This window comes from Teleopsis dalmanni, chromosome 1 (assembly GCF_002237135.1).
Source record: "Teleopsis dalmanni isolate 2A chromosome 1, ASM223713v2, whole genome shotgun sequence".
Lineage (NCBI taxonomy): Eukaryota > Metazoa > Arthropoda > Insecta > Diptera > Diopsidae > Teleopsis > Teleopsis dalmanni.
The window spans coordinates 80,947,883-80,965,210 of NC_051846.1; the positions used below are offsets into that span (position 1 = coordinate 80,947,883).

General features: G+C 33.3%; 4 protein-coding genes across 4 annotated transcripts; 3 read left to right on the forward strand and 1 right to left on the reverse strand.

Moving 5' to 3' along the window:
* Positions 1–2,003: 2,003 nt before the first annotated feature.
* Positions 2,004–7,586, forward strand: LOC119685847. The gene is made up of 4 exons (XM_038100243.1): positions 2,004–2,073; positions 2,168–3,430; positions 3,506–6,922; positions 7,480–7,586. The coding sequence occupies exons 1-4, from the start codon at positions 2,004–2,006 to the stop codon at positions 7,584–7,586; spliced, it is 4,857 nt and encodes a 1,618-aa protein (XP_037956171.1).
* Positions 7,587–9,841: 2,255 nt separating this feature from the next.
* On the forward strand, positions 9,842–12,511 carry LOC119668603 (BCL2/adenovirus E1B 19 kDa protein-interacting protein 3). Its single transcript, XM_038078170.1, has 5 exons — positions 9,842–10,038; positions 10,117–10,201; positions 10,260–10,330; positions 12,119–12,274; positions 12,333–12,511. The coding sequence occupies exons 1-5, from the start codon at positions 9,884–9,886 to the stop codon at positions 12,382–12,384; spliced, it is 519 nt and encodes a 172-aa protein (XP_037934098.1). The 5' UTR covers positions 9,842–9,883; the 3' UTR covers positions 12,385–12,511.
* A 575-nt stretch (positions 12,512–13,086) lies between these two features.
* LOC119668604 (transcription termination factor 3, mitochondrial) lies at positions 13,087–14,631 on the reverse strand. The gene is made up of 2 exons (XM_038078171.1): positions 13,727–14,631; positions 13,087–13,670 (listed from the first exon to the last, which is right to left on the reverse strand). Exons 1-2 carry the CDS (start codon positions 14,571–14,573, stop codon positions 13,393–13,395), a joined length of 1,125 nt encoding a protein of 374 aa, XP_037934099.1. The 5' UTR covers positions 14,574–14,631; the 3' UTR covers positions 13,087–13,392.
* Positions 14,632–15,733: 1,102 nt separating this feature from the next.
* Positions 15,734–17,148, forward strand: LOC119668761 (vesicle transport protein SFT2A). The gene is made up of 4 exons (XM_038078373.1): positions 15,734–15,949; positions 16,392–16,561; positions 16,632–16,749; positions 16,812–17,148. The coding sequence occupies exons 1-4, from the start codon at positions 15,878–15,880 to the stop codon at positions 16,941–16,943; spliced, it is 492 nt and encodes a 163-aa protein (XP_037934301.1). The 5' UTR covers positions 15,734–15,877; the 3' UTR covers positions 16,944–17,148.
* The last annotated feature ends 180 nt before the right edge of the window (positions 17,149–17,328 follow it).

Genomic DNA, 17,328 nt, shown 5'->3' on the forward strand with positions numbered 1-17,328 from the left:
TTAGTGTACGCGTGTGTACATTTCTTCCAGATAGCTATTCTGTGGACTGTCGAACGTATATACTATTGTGCAATTGGTGGTTCTCGGTTTAGGTCCGCTAACCTCAAAACAGAACCTCGTGTCCGCATCAAGGTCGTGCTCGACATTTAAAATAACAACAACAAGATACCTTTACTTGTTGATTGTATATACTTTCGCTTTTATTGGTTTTGGTTAATTTGTAACCATAATGTGCGCGTGTGAATACTTTTTCTAACCAGCTATATAGCTAACGTGTGCTAACCATTATAATATATCGTACATCTATATATATATTACCTATGTACTGTCGTACGTATATTCTTGTGCAATTGGTGGTTCTCGGTTTAGGTCCGCTAACCTCAAACCAGAACCTCGTGTCCGCATCAAGATCGCGCTCGACATTACAACAACAAGATACCTTTACTTGTTGATTGTACCTACTTTCGCTTTTATTGTTTTTGGTTAATTTGTAACCATTAAAGTGCGCGTGTGAATATTTCTTCTAACCAGTTATATAGCTAACGCGTGCTAACTATTATAATATATCGTACGTCTATATATACTACATATGTACTATCGTACGTATATACTATTGTCCAATTGGTGGTTCTCGGTTTAGGTACGCTAACCTCAAAACAGAACCTCGTGTCCGCATCAAGATCGCGCTCGACAGTTAAATTCACAACAACAAGATATCTTTACTTGTTGATTGTACATACTTTCGCTTTTATTGTTTTTGGTTAATTTGTAACCATTAAAGTGCGCGTGTGAATATTTCTTCTAACCAGTTATATAGCTAACGCGTGCTAACTATCATAATATATCATACATCTATATATATACTACCTATGTACTATCGTACGTATATACTCTTGTGCAATTGGTGGTTCTCGGTTTAGGTCCTCTAACCTCAAATCAGAACCTCGTGTCCGCATCAAGGTCGTGCTCGACATTTAAAATAACAACAACAAGATACCTTTACTTGTTGATTGTATATACTTTCGCTTTTATTGTTTTTGGTTAATTTGTAACCATTAATGTGCGCGTGTGAATACTTTTTCTAACCAGCTATATAGCTAACGTGTGCTAACCATTATAATATATCGTACATCTATATATATATTACATATGTACTATCGTACGTATATACTCTTGTGCAATTGGTGGTTCTCGGTTTAGGTCCGCTAACCTCAAATCAGAACCTCGTGTCCGCATCAAGGTCGTGCTCGACAGTTAAAATAACAACAACAAGCTATCTTTACTTGTTGATTGTACATACTTTCGCTTTTATTGTATTTGGTTAATTTGTAACCATAATGTGCTCGTGTGAGTATTGCTCCTAAACGGTTATATATCTAAAGTGTGCTAACTTTAATAATATCGTACATCTGTACATATATACTATATACTATCGTACGTGTGTACTATTGTGCATTCTATGGTTCTCGGCTTAGGTTCTGCTAAGCGCCAAATAGAACCTCGTGTCCGCATCAAGGTCACGCTGAACAATTACAACAACAACAACAAGTTAACTTACTTGTTGATTACTGGTTAATATTTGCTTCCAATCAGTAAGTGGGCGGATTCGTCAACGTCGCGTCTGACAACAACCACCGTAAGAGCAGTTCAATTTCGGAAAGTTCGCTGCTGCTATTGTGACTTTTCGACTTCGTCAAATCCCTTGCTGTTCTCAAGTATCTACAATTGTTTCAATGGCAACGGCAGAGCCAACCACTACGGCAGAACTGTCAGAACTAAAACAACAGCGAGCCTCGACGAAAGCGAGCATTTCAAGGATCAAGACGTTCGTCAAAGGAAAGAGTAATTCGCTCTCACAACCAGAACTGAAATGTCGACTAGGTATTTTAGAATCATATTTTAAACAAATCTTAGCTTTTCAGACGTTGATCGAGAAATTAGATGCAACTGACTCAGCTAGAGATGAATTAGAAGACCTATACGTTTCCACCAAAATATTAATCATGTCTCAACTGCAGGAAGAGGCCCACAATGCATCAGTGCTAGACGTAACAGCAATGATGCCCACCTCAAGTAAAAAATTACCACTGTTAAAATTACCTACATTCAGTGGTAAGTACTCGGATTATAACAATTTTATTAATTCGTTTCTCCAAATCATACATAGATCGCGAAATATACCTCACAAATATTGAAAAATTTAATCACTTGCTGAACTGCCTTACTGGTCAAGCTCTAGAGACAGTACAGGCATTTCCTATTTCGAATGAAAACTATCCAAAGGCTCTGGATAGGCTTAAATCGCGCTATGACAATAATAGCCTAATCTTCGCCGAAAATATCGCGACACTATTTGATCTACCAGCAGTATCGGGTCAGTCAAGCCAACAACTCCGTAGTCTGGTAAACAATGCATCCGCTTTGTATGGTTCACTCTGTTCGCTAGGTACAGAGAAACAAATATGTGAGGCTCTACTTATCTCGTTAATCATGCAAAAAACGGACGCAATTACACGTAGGAAATGGAATGAATCGCGTAACTTTGACACATTACCCAGTTGGGAAGATTGCTCAAAATTGTTGGATAGACATTGCCAGTTTCTCGAATCACTTGACAGTGGAAACGGCAATCAGTCATCATCACAACGTAAACCTAATAGTCTTAACTCCAAGACTAACAGACGCTCAAAACAATACGCATTTGTTGCATCTACATCTAGCAATTCTTGCTCATTTTGTTCTAGCAATGAACACCTAATACAGAATTGTCATCGTTTTAAGGCACTGGAGGTGGTTCAAAGGTTTGAAAAGGTGAAGAGCCTAAAACTCTGCATAAACTGCTTATCGCCACGCCATCATGTGGTTAATTGTACATCAACGTTTAAATGTAAGGTTTGCGCAAAGCCACATCACACTCTCTTGCATCATTCGCAATTGCCAACGAATATTAAGAGCGCGGGATCATCACGACGCACAGAACACGCTGCTATGCCCAACGACAACGTTGCCAGCCATTCCCATCTTAATATGTCATCGGCCGAGCAAATAATTCTTGCCACGGCATTGGTTTTAGTGAAGGATTCATCGGGAAGTTATCAAGTGGGTAGAGCCTTACTTGATTCATGCTCTCAGGTCAACTTCATAACGGAGGAGTTTTCAAAGAAGCTTAGTTTAGCAAAACATAAACATCGGTTGCATGTTTCCAGTATTGGTAGTTCGTTGACCAACATTAAGTATCAGACGCTCACATCAATCAAATCTCGTCATTCAAATTTTGAACTTGCTTTAAACTTTGGTATTACGAATCACATCGCATATCAACCAAGTTCTGAAATCGATATATCGTCGTGGAAGGTTCCACCAAATACACCTCTCGCCGATGAGCAATTCTTTAAATCCAAGCGCGTTGATCTTTTGCTTGGAGCTGAAAGTTTCTTTGATATTTTGTCTGTCGGTCAAATCAAACTAGGTGAAAATCTTCCAGTACTTCAAAAAACACTATTAGGATGGATTGTATCTGGCAAGTACAAGGGTCAGCCATTTGCATCACCAGCAGCAAAATGCCTATTATCAGTTGAAGATACAGTCTCCGATCAATTAGAAATGATGTGGAAGATAGAGGAAGTGCAATCGGCTTCAAAATCATGGTCACCAGCACATGTTGCGTGTGAGTCATTATATCGTGAAACGGTTCACCAAAATGCGATGGGAAGAATTGTCGTTCGGTTACCATTCAAAGATTCACCAGATTGTCTTGGTTTGACACACAATATCGCCTTGCGCCGTTTTTATTCTGTAGAACGGCGATTGTCATCTAATCGTGCACTGAAGCAAGACTATCAAGAATTCATGAAACAATATCGAGAGCTCGGACACATGACGCGTGTTGAGACTCCGAAACCCAACGAACCTCATTATTATATCCCTCATCATTGTGTTTTAAAACCGTCGAGCACTTCGACCAAGCTGAGGGTGGTTTTTGATGCGTCATGTCCAACAACTTCGCAACGTTCATTAAATGATATTCTACTGGTCGGCCCGACAATTCAGTCGGAGTTATATTTGTTGCTACTTCAATTTCGTTTGCACCGATATGCCTTGACGGCTGACATTGTTAAGATGTACCGACAGATACTGATAGATGAACCAGATCGAAAATTCCAATATATTTTTTGGCGAGATACGGAGTCCGATCCTGTTAGTACTTACGAGTTGAATACAGTCACTTATGGTACTGCATCAGCACCTTTCCTAGCAACCAGGAGTTTGCAGTATTTGGCGGACAAATTTGAAACACAATACCCAATAGGCGCTGCACTCATTAAATCATCGTTTTTTGTCGACGACTTCTTAGGTGGAGCAGATTCCATTGATCAACTCACCAATATCAGACATCAGTTAACGGCCATTCTACAGAAGGGTTGCTTCGATCTTGACAAATGGCATTCAAACCATCATGACTTCATCAGCGATACTACAACAAAGAGTTTGAATCTTGATACAGATACAGTCACCAGCGCTCTAGGCATCAAGTGGCACCAAATGCAAGATGTTTTCCTATTTTCGTTTAATGCACAACCAGGTCATATTGTAACAAAACGCACCATCTTATCCCTTGCGTCTTCATTATTCGACCCGCTTGGATTACTAGCACCGATCATACTCGTAGCCAAAATTATGATGCAAGAATTGTGGCTTTTGCGTGTGGATTGGGACGAGTCAGTCCCTCAAAATCTTCACTCAGCTTGGAAAACATTTATTCAAGATCTTACAACGCTTTCATCGGTTAAGGTGCCGAGGTACTGCCTATCCATAAACTATCAACAGGTTGATGTACACGGTTTCTGTGACGCTTCAATACGCGCATATGGTTGCTGTATATTTCTCCGATCACAAATCACATCAGGTAAGGTGACGGTCAGGCTATTCACTGCAAAATCCCGTGTGGCACCTATAAAGCGGAAGTCGCTACCTAAACTAGAACTCTGTGGTGCCTTACTTCTTGCCAAACTGTATCAGAAGGTCCAACCAATATTTGCGCAATTTAAGGGTGAAACGTTTTTTTGGACTGATTCACAGATTGTATTACATTGGTTGAAGCAGCACTCATCAACCCTGTCTGCATTCGTTGGCAATCGAGTAGCGGAAATTCAAGATATTACCGCAAATGGGCAATGGAGACACGTTCCTACCCAATCCAACCCGGCAGATGTTGTGTCGCGCGGCTGTAACATCCGCCAATTATCAGAGTCTTGTTGGTTTACGGGGCCGGAATTTTTGTTACTCGCTGATAAATACTGGCCGCATTTGAAATGTCACAACCTGGATATGGAAGAAGTCAATAAAGAGACGCGAAAGGTTGTATTCGTTAACACAAATGAAGACAACTACGTATTACAGGTATTGTCAAGATATAGTTCATACACTAAGATGCTACGAGTAATAGCGCAGGTACAGCGTTTTTATCATGTAACCAAGAATAAATTGAAGAATGGAGAATGTACCCTCCAACCTATTCAGCTACAAAAGGCATTGCACTGTATTATTTGGGTCATCCAACAGCAATTCTTCGAAATTGATATACAACGCCTACAACGAGGGAACCCAGCCGAAGGTACATTAAAGCATCTAAATCCCTTCCTGGACAATGTATTCGGTTATCAATTACTAAAGGTGGGAGGTCGCCTCGAGCTGAGTGACATCTCAGTAGGCCAACGTCACCCTATTTTGTTGCCGAAGGGCTGTTATTTTGTGGAACTTTATGTTCGGCATATACACTTGTGCAACTATCATGCAGGCGCACAAGCACTAATTGCCCTTACTCGACTAAACTTCTGGATAATTAATATTCGAGAAATTGCACGCCGAGTCGTGCACTCGTGTATTCACTGCGTGCGTTATAAACCCAAACTACTTAATCAAATGATGGGTAATCTCCCAATCGAACGCCTCACTCCAAGCCGTCCATTCGCGCGTACTGCGGTAGATTTTTGCGGTCCGATATTAACGTATCTCCGAATTCGGGGACGGGTTCCATATAAGACCTATATAGCCGTGTTCGTTTGTCTGTCTACAAAGGCAGCTCATCTAGAAGCCGTGTCAGACTTATCTACGGAGGCATTTATTGCAGCACTGAAAAGGTTAATCGGTAGACGAGGGTTACCATCAGACATCTATTGCGACAACGCCACGAACTTCGTTGGGGCTAACAACAAACTAGCAGAGTTAAAAAGAATGTTTTTCGAGAAGTCTAATCAAGTGATGCTGCAGACCTTTTGCAGCAACCAATTCATAAATTTCAATTTTATACCGCCCCGAGCACCTCACTTTGGAGGTCTATGGGAAGCGGCTGTAAAAAGCGCGAAAGGCCATCTGTATCGAACACTATCAAATACTCGATTCACCTTTGAGGAGCTTGGAACAGCACTGATTGAAATCGAAGCTATCTTAAATTCGCGACCAATCACACCTCATTCTTGTGACCCGAGCGATTATGAAGCGCTAACGCCAGCACATTTTCTTATCGGTGGGCCGCTCAAAACTTTATCTGAACCAAGTCCTCAGTATGAAGCTGCTTCATTAATTGATAAATGGTCTCGTATAACCGCAGTCAAACATCACTTCTGGCGCAGATGGTCTAGAGACTATCTGAATGAGCTGCAGATACGCACCAAATGGACAGAAGAACAATCTAACATCACCGAGGGGGCTCTGGTTTTAATCCATGAAGACAATATGCCTCCACAACGCTGGTTGATGGGCCGAATCGTGCATTGCATCAGGGGTCCAGATAATTTGGTTCGTGTTGTTGATGTGCAAACCCCAAAAGGAGTAATACGGCGTCCAATCCACAAACTCGCACTATTACCAATTGAAAATCCTTTCAAGGGGGGCGGGATGTTAGAGCGGTTAAAGTCAAATTGTTAATATTGTAGGATTCTGTAGAATTATTATAATTGATGTGTTATATGATTTATATATTATATTTTATTATATTTTAATTTATTTTAAATCATATATTGTATAATTAAATTATTATAACTAATATATTATATAATTCATATATAATATTTTATATGGTTAATATATATGGTTAATTAATTTATCTAACTAACCCTGTATAAGATGTAATCAAACCAACGGTTCTAAGTCTTGTTTTTATTGCCTTTTGTTTTTGCGCTCGAGATGAGCAATTTTTTTGTTATATTTTTTGGGCTGCAAGTAAACTCCGTTGGTTTGATGCTGTCTCTTGTTTTTCGATCGCGAACGTGTCAACACACGGGTACACATAAAAAAGTGATTAAACAATCAATAACCGAAATTGTATAAATTCAATTGTATAAATTAAATGAAATCAAAACCCAATTATAAAAACGTTTATAATTTACATTGTGTTAAAGAAATTGAAATAAAGATCATAAAACCCAATTATAAAAACGCTTATAATTTACAGATTGTGAATCACATTTTCCTTTTTAGTGGCTAAAATAATCATTATATCAAACGGTGAACCTCAAAAGGTCGCTGAAGATGACTTATTGAGTTTCTCCGTTAGTATAAAATTAAACGATGATTGCGTTTTATAAATATGCACTACAGCGTGATACGACATTCCAGCTACTTCTGGCAAGGATCAAAACAAAAATTTGAATAGCGTCAAACTATTCGTCCTCATTATGCAGTACTATAATTCGTCGTCGTACAGTACTGAAACAGTTTTTTGACTTAACATCTAGTAATTTTTATTTAATGATTACTTATAAAACAGACCAAATATCTATGAATGTTTATATGTATTTCTGTTCTTATAGCATAAAAATTTTACTTATTAATTTAAGTCTAACACGGTTATGAAAATAGAAATAGTTGCTGTTTCATAAGCTATCTACATCTGTTCACTGTTCTTCTTCAAGTTATAGCCCTACTTTACGTTGCTCTATATTGTTTTACCTTACTGCCTGTTAAGCAGTATCATACCCCGCACAAATGACAACTGCAAAGCGCTACCGCAATAGCATCCACAGGTCCACGTAATGAGTCATATTTCCTTCTCCGTATTGTAGCTTGTAGCTGTTATTTGGTTGTACAAGTTGGCAGACTGGTATTAAGTATTCGTCGAAGCCAATAGAGGTATAAAGAGGTTTTTTCGAACAGTAGTGAACTAAAACAACAAAAATTCATTTTATATTATTTTACTTAATTGAGTTTTTGGCTGACCATACAGCAGTTTCGAGTATTGCCAAATACCCATCATCCGTGGTCTTTTGGAAATATTTTTAATATTTAATTATTTGCAAATAATTTTTTGAGACTGCAAGTACCAGGAATCGAACTTGTGCCCTGCCAAATTTGAAGCTCAGAGTTAGCGCTTTTTAATCAATTGATCCAAAGCCGTACTTCAGTTTTATGTTCGCACATTTTTCTGGAGTTTTGTTACTTTTACTATGAAAGTTTTTTATTAACTTTTATTAACAATTTTACTTGCTGTGTTTATATTAAAACGAAATAATAAGTGTAGAATAAATGAATTAATTAATTAAATTTTTTTATTTTTAATTGTTAAATTTCAATACTATTCTGTTAGAGTTGTTACGACATAAAATAAATATTAAGTATTCAAAACAGTTCTTTTTCTAAATAATTTTAGTGACTTATTATTTAATGTAAAGCAAATTTTATCTAATCACATTTTAAATTAAAAAATATAAAATATATAAACTTGTAGTGGTGGGTATATTTAAATTATAATTTTTGTTTAGTAAACAAATGAAGTTCATTCACATTTTATATTTTATTATTGTTTACATAAAAATATAAAGCATAAATAATGAATTAAGTGTGTGATGTCTGATAAGTGGAATAAACTGTTTTTAGTATCACAGAAATTTTCCAAATTTTTTGCAAATATTTAATTTTTGCAAATATTGACTCAAATATAAAGACTTTCTAATAAGTAAAATTATAAATCAATTTACTGTATGCGAATTTTATATTTATTTATTTATTTTAACTAAAGTATAAACACAAAGTGCTAAACAACATTTTCCCATTAACGATATGGAGGAACATCAGCTGAATGAAATACGCAGCAAAATTATTATTTGTTTTGAATTATTTTTTGTTTTTATCTTTTTTTTATTTTTATAATAATATAACCACAAAAAAGCAAAACAATAACAGCTTCTCCGGCGGGACTGTCAGATAATTTATACTAATACGAAACTAAATATAAGTAACACGCGCAAATGTTAATTTGCTTGCTTGCCCTCTTCAACTACTTTTCCTATATTTTAACCTCAGGCGGCATTTCGGGGTTTGAATGGCATTGAATGGATTTTGACCGACTTAAACGAAATGCTGGGCGAGGTATTTGACCGCAACATCGTCATTTAAAGCACCGAAGTTTCTATTGTTTCAAAATAAATTTCTTCAATATATGAATATGAAATTTCCTTTTAGGTATTTGTGTAAATACGTCTTATAGAAATTATATTAACCTTTTTAATGACTAAACATAGTACGCATCTATTAGTCAGCACTTCAGTGTGTAAATAAATTGGTAAACAAATTATTTGTGATTAATCACTTGAGTAATAATTCCAATACACTTTCATTTATCTATAGATTTTATCGCAATAATTTTATTTTATACGAAATGTATACGAATACATATTTCTTATGGTATTTATTTTATGGTGATTTAATTGCGTCTATTTTTGCGAAAATATTATGTTATACTCCCTTTTTTATAAATTTTTTATTGTTATTATTATTATATATTATTAAATATCTTATCTTTTATTCATTTACTCAGTTATTTATTTGTATTGTGTTTATATTATTTTTTTTAGAATCTTGGATTGAATTGAGTAGCGCTGCCACTATGGCTGGTGTGAAGAGCCCTGATCGCATAACTCCCTTGCCCTTCTCAAATGGTGAGGAATATTTGCGTTTGTTACGTGAGGCACAACGTGAATCCAATCACTCTAGCCGTGTTGTTTCTTTGGCTAGCTCTAGACGTGATACACCTCATGATAGGTAAGATAACATTGTTAGTTTTTACTATTTTATTATTCTAAATTGTTATGTTATTTATACATATTATATTATTAATAGTCCAAAGTCGCCACCGAATACTCCAAACACTGAACGTTGTCCTGACGAAGAGCTTAAAAATGTCTACATAAATTATTGGAGCAAAGTAAATAACCTGGGAAATTTTAATTATAATAACAGTAACAATTGCATTAATTTTTTAGGAGGGTGAAACCCAAAAAGATACTGATTGGTTGGATGAGTGGAGCAGTCGACCCGATCAACAACCACCAAAGTAAGTTCGTATTAAGACATAATGTAGGATCTAATCCTGTTTAACAACAGTCTTCCATTCTTTTCTATTTTTAATTAGCAAAGAAGCCATTTTAAATTAAAATCTTTAAATAATAAATGAAAGGACTTTGCATTAAAAAAAGCAAATCTTTAACTCATCAGTACACCTCCAATGAGGTTGTCTCCCATGCTTAATCCATTCTTGTTTTCAAACAATCCTGCCACCTTTCGCACATTCTTTCATATTATCAGCCATAATAGATCTCCACGAGCAACATTAATCAATTCAATATATACACCCAACTCTTTTTTTACACGGATTTGAAGTTACACGATTGAAAAAAAAATACGGTCTCAAAATCACTGTCTTGTTTGACACTTCGCATTTTTTACACGGATTTCGGAGGAACGTATCTACCGTGTAAAAAAAGAGTTGGGTGTATAAATTTTGTAACCGGGTTTTAGCATACACAGCTTTCTGAAACTACATGTGAATTAAAGTTTTTCTAATAAAATCTTATAGTTACAACCCTATAAACCAATGCTTTAGTTGATTTTAACATGAACGATAATGCTTAAAAATTAATATTAGTGAGTATTTAGGAATGGTGCGAAAAAAAATGCTTCGGTGCCGCTACTCCGCCGTTTGACGGTTGTGTAATACATTAGATGTTGTTGTAGTAGCACGTAGGAATAGTCGATAAGATGACAGGAATTATACGACGAATGGGATGGGTAATGGTTAAGTAAGAGTGGGGATCTGAATAGTTGATGACATGACAGAAATTAGATTGTGGATATGAAATAGTTGAGTGAGCGTGTGTGTTTATGGGGGGTTATTTTTAGAGAGTGGAGTAGGGTTGGGGATGGATGGATTAACCAGGATCAAGACGGATAAAGGTTCGGTGGGGAAGGTAAATAACGAAAGGGAATTTTACAATAATAAATTAGTTCATAGGAGTCGTTTTGTGTTTATTACAAAAGCAGATCGGTAGAATAGGTCTTTTGGTAGAATTAAAAGATAAAGTGTAAGGTAGATATTACGTTATAAAAGATTAACTGGTGTACCAAATAAATGTATATTGCATAAAATTAAAATAAAAAAAACTGAAAATTAACCAAAATAAATAGAAGTTAATAAAAATTTTTTTAAAAATATTTTAAAGTACGATTATGTACACAATATTAATTTTTACTTTTAAAGAAATCACATTTGTGAAGAATGTATTAATTCCCTTTTAGATACAATAACGAATTTTTGTCATATATCAAAAATATTTAATTTCCTTCTTATTAAACATACATTCGAGGAAATCGTAGGTTATTTGTCACTAAATTAACTATAGTTATTGCTTATGTTGAGAACTAATGCATTCTTAAACAATTCTTAAATTAAAGCTATTATTAGTTTCTAAAATTAGTTAATAGCTTGAGAACTAGTTAATAATAAGTTGGGAATCAATTAAGAACTTACATTAGTTACTAACTAGCTGTTTTGTGTGAATATTCAGTAGTTTTAAATTTGAGAATCAATGTAAAAAACTAATTTTCAACTTACATTATATTTGACAATAACATAGTTGATAATTAGTTCTTAAATCGTTAACTAATCATTTGATTTGTTGTGGGTAATCACTAATCATTTGACATGTACATTTGTGGCTACTTCGGGTTTTAATTGAATATTTCCCTGCTAATCAATAGTAGAATACTAAGACTATATTATGGAAAAAACTTGGTTTATGTGGTTATCAATTAATTTAAACTATTTTCTATTTTTTTCTTTTAGAGATTGGAAGTTTGAACATCCACAGAAAAAGAAGAAGGGTCCTGGTTACTCCATTCGACTTACACGTGTTGGAAAGAATTCTCTCTTTTCACGAGAAATTTTGTATTCGCTTATAGTGTCAAATGTCTTGTCTTTGTTGTTGGGCGCTGGTCTAGGGTAAGTCTCTGCTATAAAGTCAGACTGACATTTGTTTTATTTGCCTTTATTTTTACAGTTTGTGGCTAAGCAAGCGTGGTATACTTTTGACTCGCGTCGTCATTGACTGAACTTCTTTTTAAGTTTATTTAATATTGTTTTTTACGAAAATATCATCTTACATTTTTATCTTAATACACTAAATATTAACAATAAAGATTTAAATATGTATTTCTTGTAAGAGAAAATCGAAAGCAATCGAATGTCTTCGCTTTTTTCTTTGGATAACAAAATATTCATACTTTCTTCAAAAAAAAAATTACGGGCTCAGGTTACTGTTTTCTTTTTTTTTTTTGTGTTTAGTATACGCTTAGAAAATTTTTAATTTTTTTGTTTTCTATAAATTTTAATAAAAATTTATATTTTAAATATAAAATAAAAATGATTTTATGAAAATTTTTTGGTAAATGTAGTATATTTAAATGTAGTCAAACTTAATCTTTGTTTGCAAATAAATTTATGATAGAAATTTATTTTAAATTATAGTTCAAAATTATTTAATATTAGAAAAAAAAGGAAAAAAATTCTTTTACATATAAATTTATTTCTTATTATATATACTAATTTAAGAATATTAATTTTTATATACAAACATATAAATTAAAATACAAATTAAAATAAAAACGAAACATATACATACAATATATATATATATATACATATATTAACGCATAATTATAGACTTTTTTATAAAATAATATAAACGTAATGAAAATAAAAGCCGACAAATAAACTATGCTTTTTATTTTTATGATAGAAATTTTGTACTCCGACGTAAAATTTATCTGCATCTACAAACTAATTACGATTACTTTAAATTTTTAAACTCACTAGCTGAATTGTAAGGAAATATGAAAAGCTTTTTATGGAAGAAAGAATTATTTTATTTCTATATAGGGAAATGAAATTTTACAATTTCTCCCGCAAACACGTTTTTGTGAAACTATTTTTATTAATGTTAAATTCAAAAAACTTACTTAACTATGCTATACAATAACGAAAATATGAAATATCGCCGATATTCTGCAGTGGCATTTTTCTTTCGTTAAGTTCTTGTTCAGAACTCTATACAAGCATCTCTATAGAGTTTTCAAAAATAATTCGTAAGTCTCCATTGTGCTTTTGGCTACATGCCTCACAAAAAAATATTCAGTACCTTCGACAACAGCTTTCGGAGAAATGTACATATCTTTCTCAGGATTGTATTGCGCTCGTCCTAGCATTTTTAAAAACTCATGCCGTTGGCGTAAGCGAAATTCACGTGATTTTAATACCTCTGGAAACTGTATCAGCATGTCGTGTGATAATCCCATATGATCATGAGCGTAGGCAAATCGTTCAATTAAGCGATCATGTGCTTCAATAAATTCAGTAATTGTTATTGCAAAAAAAATTAAAAAACAACTAACTTACCTGACAACCACAATGACGGTTTTTTCAACAATAAGTACTTTGTTTCATCCGCATCAAAACCCATTTCCTCACGTATGCAAAATGTCAGTTTCCGTAAATGTTCCATATTGTAAGTAATAAGTTTAGGTTGTATTGTAGCCAAAAATCGCACATCGTCACCTTTGAGCCGAAATTCTTGTTGAAAGTATCCTAAACGCCGATCAATGCGACTTGTACTAAACATCAGCCAGTATGGATTTAATGTGAATATACGTTTTCTTTGTGCTGGAGTAAAGTTTTTACTTTCCAGGTAATTTACGCGAGTGGTAAGATCATCTATGCTTTCTTTAAAAAGTAGAGGATTTTTAGTAATTAGCTCGCCATAAACTTCCGCAGGAACACCTTGATCTTTGAGAAAAATTAAATAGGGCTTAACATGTTCATCAAAATTTAAGCGCAGCACAAATTCCGCAAGACCTTTCCGCCTTTCAATTTTGTGAAGATTAACTCCTAGTTTAATAAATTCCTGAAGTGTTGTTGATTTATTTACATATGCAGCTAAATTAAATGTTGGTACAATTTTGTTTTCATCTTTAAACGGTTTTAAGCTTGATTCCGTATTATGTTTTTTCTGCTCAGTTTTTCGATTTTCTCCATAATTACTAATTATATTTTTATCAGCAAAATCATGCGGTTCAAGCTGCCGGTCAAGTGCATCGAATGTTTGGCGCTGATTTGGTTCTACGTTGGCAGGTAATGCTGTTGATTGTCTGGGTAGTCCACGTAAATTTCGTACAATAAATACATTATTTCTATTTATACAATTTTCAATTACTCTTGCGAAAATTGGTATATTTCGTAATATCATAGTAGCAATACACTAATGCATGTAAGTAGTCAGCTGTTTTGTCTTACATTTACCTACCACATGCGCAAAACAGTGTTGCCGTGTTGATAACTGTTTAATATACTAAATAAAAAATTGTACCAGTCGTATTCTGGTACAATAATACTCTATCAGTTATCAGTTTCATATTTTTTCAACTAAAATATCAAAAAAATTCTTACCAGATGTCAACAGTGAACCCAATATATTCCAAACTTAAGTAATAACCAAGCTGTAATTTTTGCACGCTCACGTTTGCGTGTAGTTTAACACATATTATATAGTTATAATACAATCGTGTGAGATATTATTAAAACGCATGTGTTTTGTACAAACTAAATAGATAATATCGAAATTATTGCGTACTTATAATAGAGGTCTGTTCCACGAGTAACTTTGAGTAACACTGTGTATACATAAGTGCGTTCCACCAGTAAATGAGAGCATCTGAGAGAGCGATGTTAATCCCTGTCGAAATTTGAAAATGCTACACAGACTTATCTAGTACTTTTTATTTCAAGTAAAATTTGTGTGATGTGTGAATCACCTGTTTTGATTTGAATTTAAGATTTTTTATTGTTTATTTGCGCGGAACTGGTGTTGTCATCAGACTTTACATAAAGCTGTACCATGAAAATCTGTTTAAAGAGTATAATTTGGCACTTTGTTTGTGTTACGCTCTCAGTTTGTACTTTACTTGATTTTTACTACGAGTAGCTTATGGAACAGATCTATTATATGAATTAGTAAAATGTTTGTAAATGTTTAATGAAACAAAACATAATGAAGTAGAATTTATATATTTGCTAAATACAAACTTCATGAAATATCTAAAGTTGTTATAACGTTAAGTAAACCGATAACGATGTTATTTAAGATTTCGATAGATGCTGCATTTATCACAAAGCAGAACATGTAACCAATTAAGCTACGGCAATTGAAATAATATTTTTAATTTTTGTATTAAAAAATGCTGATATAATATTTAAATTATATAATTTAGAAAATTATATTGAGTATGTATATGTGAAAGATTTTTTATTAAGCTTTAATTCTAATGCACTCATTTATTTGAAATAATGCAACCCTGCACGTGCTATTTATATTCACCACAAATAATCACCACACTGTTGCTCCTTGTTTACAGTTTTGTTCGGTATTTGTCATTTCATGTGTGAATTGCATTAATTTGTTTTTCTATTGTAAATTTATGTTTGTAATAAACTATTTACGTTAGCTAATTTAATTCTTTCGACAGTTTAAAAGAAAAATACTAATATTTTATTATGGATAAATTGCGTCGTGCTCTGAGTGGTGATGATGGCACACCTGAGGAAGAAAGCAGCATCATATCACAGGTTGAAACCAAAATTATCAGAATCCTTATGTTTGATTTGTTTTTTTGTTCATATAAAAAGCATTTATTTAATAATTATATAATTAATTATTAATTATGATTAATTTTATAATAAATAAACACTTTGTTTTGAAAGGGGCGGAATAGACAGCAGCTGCCACTGAACATTTTTTTAGAATGTTTAGTTGTTTAATTTGAACTACTAAACATGTTCAAGTCTTTAAGTAAAAAAAGCTATATTTTATGTCTTTTCTAATTACTAAATATTGTAGCTGTATATTCTAATATAACACTTCAGTTCTCTAATTTGTGTTGTGCAAGATTCTGTTTTTAAAAGTTTATTACTCTTTATTAAACAATACATAATTTTTTTAATAAATGAAGGTCTTCTTTAATTTAAAATTATCAAATGCAATTTAAATTATATAGCTGTGTATTTTCAGATAAATGAAATGTCTACGCTGAGTTGGTCGACACGAATCAAAGGTTTTTGCATATGCTTTATCGTTGGTATTTTGCTATCATTTCTTGGTTCATTGGCTTTATTTTTGCATCGAGGTATTGTCGTTTTTGCGGTTTTCTATACATTAGGAAACGTGATATCAATGGCTAGGTATATAAATTGATTATTGCTTTATGTTCTTATTTTTTTTATGATTTATTTATATTGCTTATTTTTGTAGTACATGCTTCCTAATGGGCCCAGTAAATCAGATTAAGAAAATGTTTTCATCAACACGTTTAATAGCAACATCAATTGTCATATTTTCCATTATTATGACCTTCATTGCAGCCGTTGTGGTATTTTTTATTTTATATACATCCATTTTATAATTTTTTAAAAATGTACTTTTTTCTTGTAGTTACATAAAGCTGGGTTAACATTAATTTTCATTATTATACAATCACTCGCCATGACTTGGTATTCCCTATCGTATATACCGTATGCACGCGACGCAGTTAAAAAAACTGTATCTGCCTGCCTTGATGTATAGTTATTTTATCATAAAAATAGTTTTTCTTATTGTTTATTTTTTTAGAGCAGAAAATCTTTACATTATTCACTCAGTATATAAACGCAAGCACTTTATTGTATTAATAGAAATTATATTAAATTCTTTGGATAAATACTTAAGCTTTTTCTAAATCAAATTAATCACTGATGCATGTTTCGAAAGACAAATAATTCCAAATTATATTTGAAGATTATACATATGTGATAAACTAATTACTTATATTTTAAAACTAAATATTTCTTTATTTAAATCTTCAAAAATAAAAAATTAAGTTAGCATTCTTTATTTAAAGTACTGCACAACAATCAAATATCTAATATGTACAAAACAAATTAATCTTTTTTGCATGTGTAAATTAAAAATA

Bases quoted from the DNA above. Each gene is read 5' to 3' on its own strand.
- LOC119685847 (XM_038100243.1), top strand. From the start codon at position 2,004: ATGTCTCAACTGCAGGAAGAGGCCCACAATGCATCAGTGCTAGACGTA. The intron at 2,074-2,167 runs GTAAAAAATTAC...AATCATACATAG, and splicing joins AGCAATGATGCCCACCTCAA to ATCGCGAAATATACCTCACA. The intron at 6,923-7,479 runs GTTAATATTGTA...TTTCCTTTTTAG, and splicing joins AGAGCGGTTAAAGTCAAATT to TGGCTAAAATAATCATTATA.
- LOC119668604 (XM_038078171.1), bottom strand. From the start codon at position 14,573: ATGATATTACGAAATATACCAATTTTCGCAAGAGTAATTGAAAATTGT. The intron at 13,671-13,726 runs GTAAGTTAGTTG...AATTTATTGAAG, and splicing joins ACCGTCATTGTGGTTGTCAG to CACATGATCGCTTAATTGAA.
- LOC119668603 (XM_038078170.1), top strand. From the start codon at position 9,884: ATGGCTGGTGTGAAGAGCCCTGATCGCATAACTCCCTTGCCCTTCTCA. The intron at 10,202-10,259 runs GTAAATAACCTG...TTAATTTTTTAG, and splicing joins ACATAAATTATTGGAGCAAA to GAGGGTGAAACCCAAAAAGA. The intron at 12,275-12,332 runs GTAAGTCTCTGC...TTATTTTTACAG, and splicing joins TTGTTGGGCGCTGGTCTAGG to TTTGTGGCTAAGCAAGCGTG.
- LOC119668761 (XM_038078373.1), top strand. From the start codon at position 15,878: ATGGATAAATTGCGTCGTGCTCTGAGTGGTGATGATGGCACACCTGAG. The intron at 15,950-16,391 runs GTTGAAACCAAA...GTGTATTTTCAG, and splicing joins AAAGCAGCATCATATCACAG to ATAAATGAAATGTCTACGCT. The intron at 16,750-16,811 runs GTATTTTTTATT...TTTTTCTTGTAG, and splicing joins CCTTCATTGCAGCCGTTGTG to TTACATAAAGCTGGGTTAAC.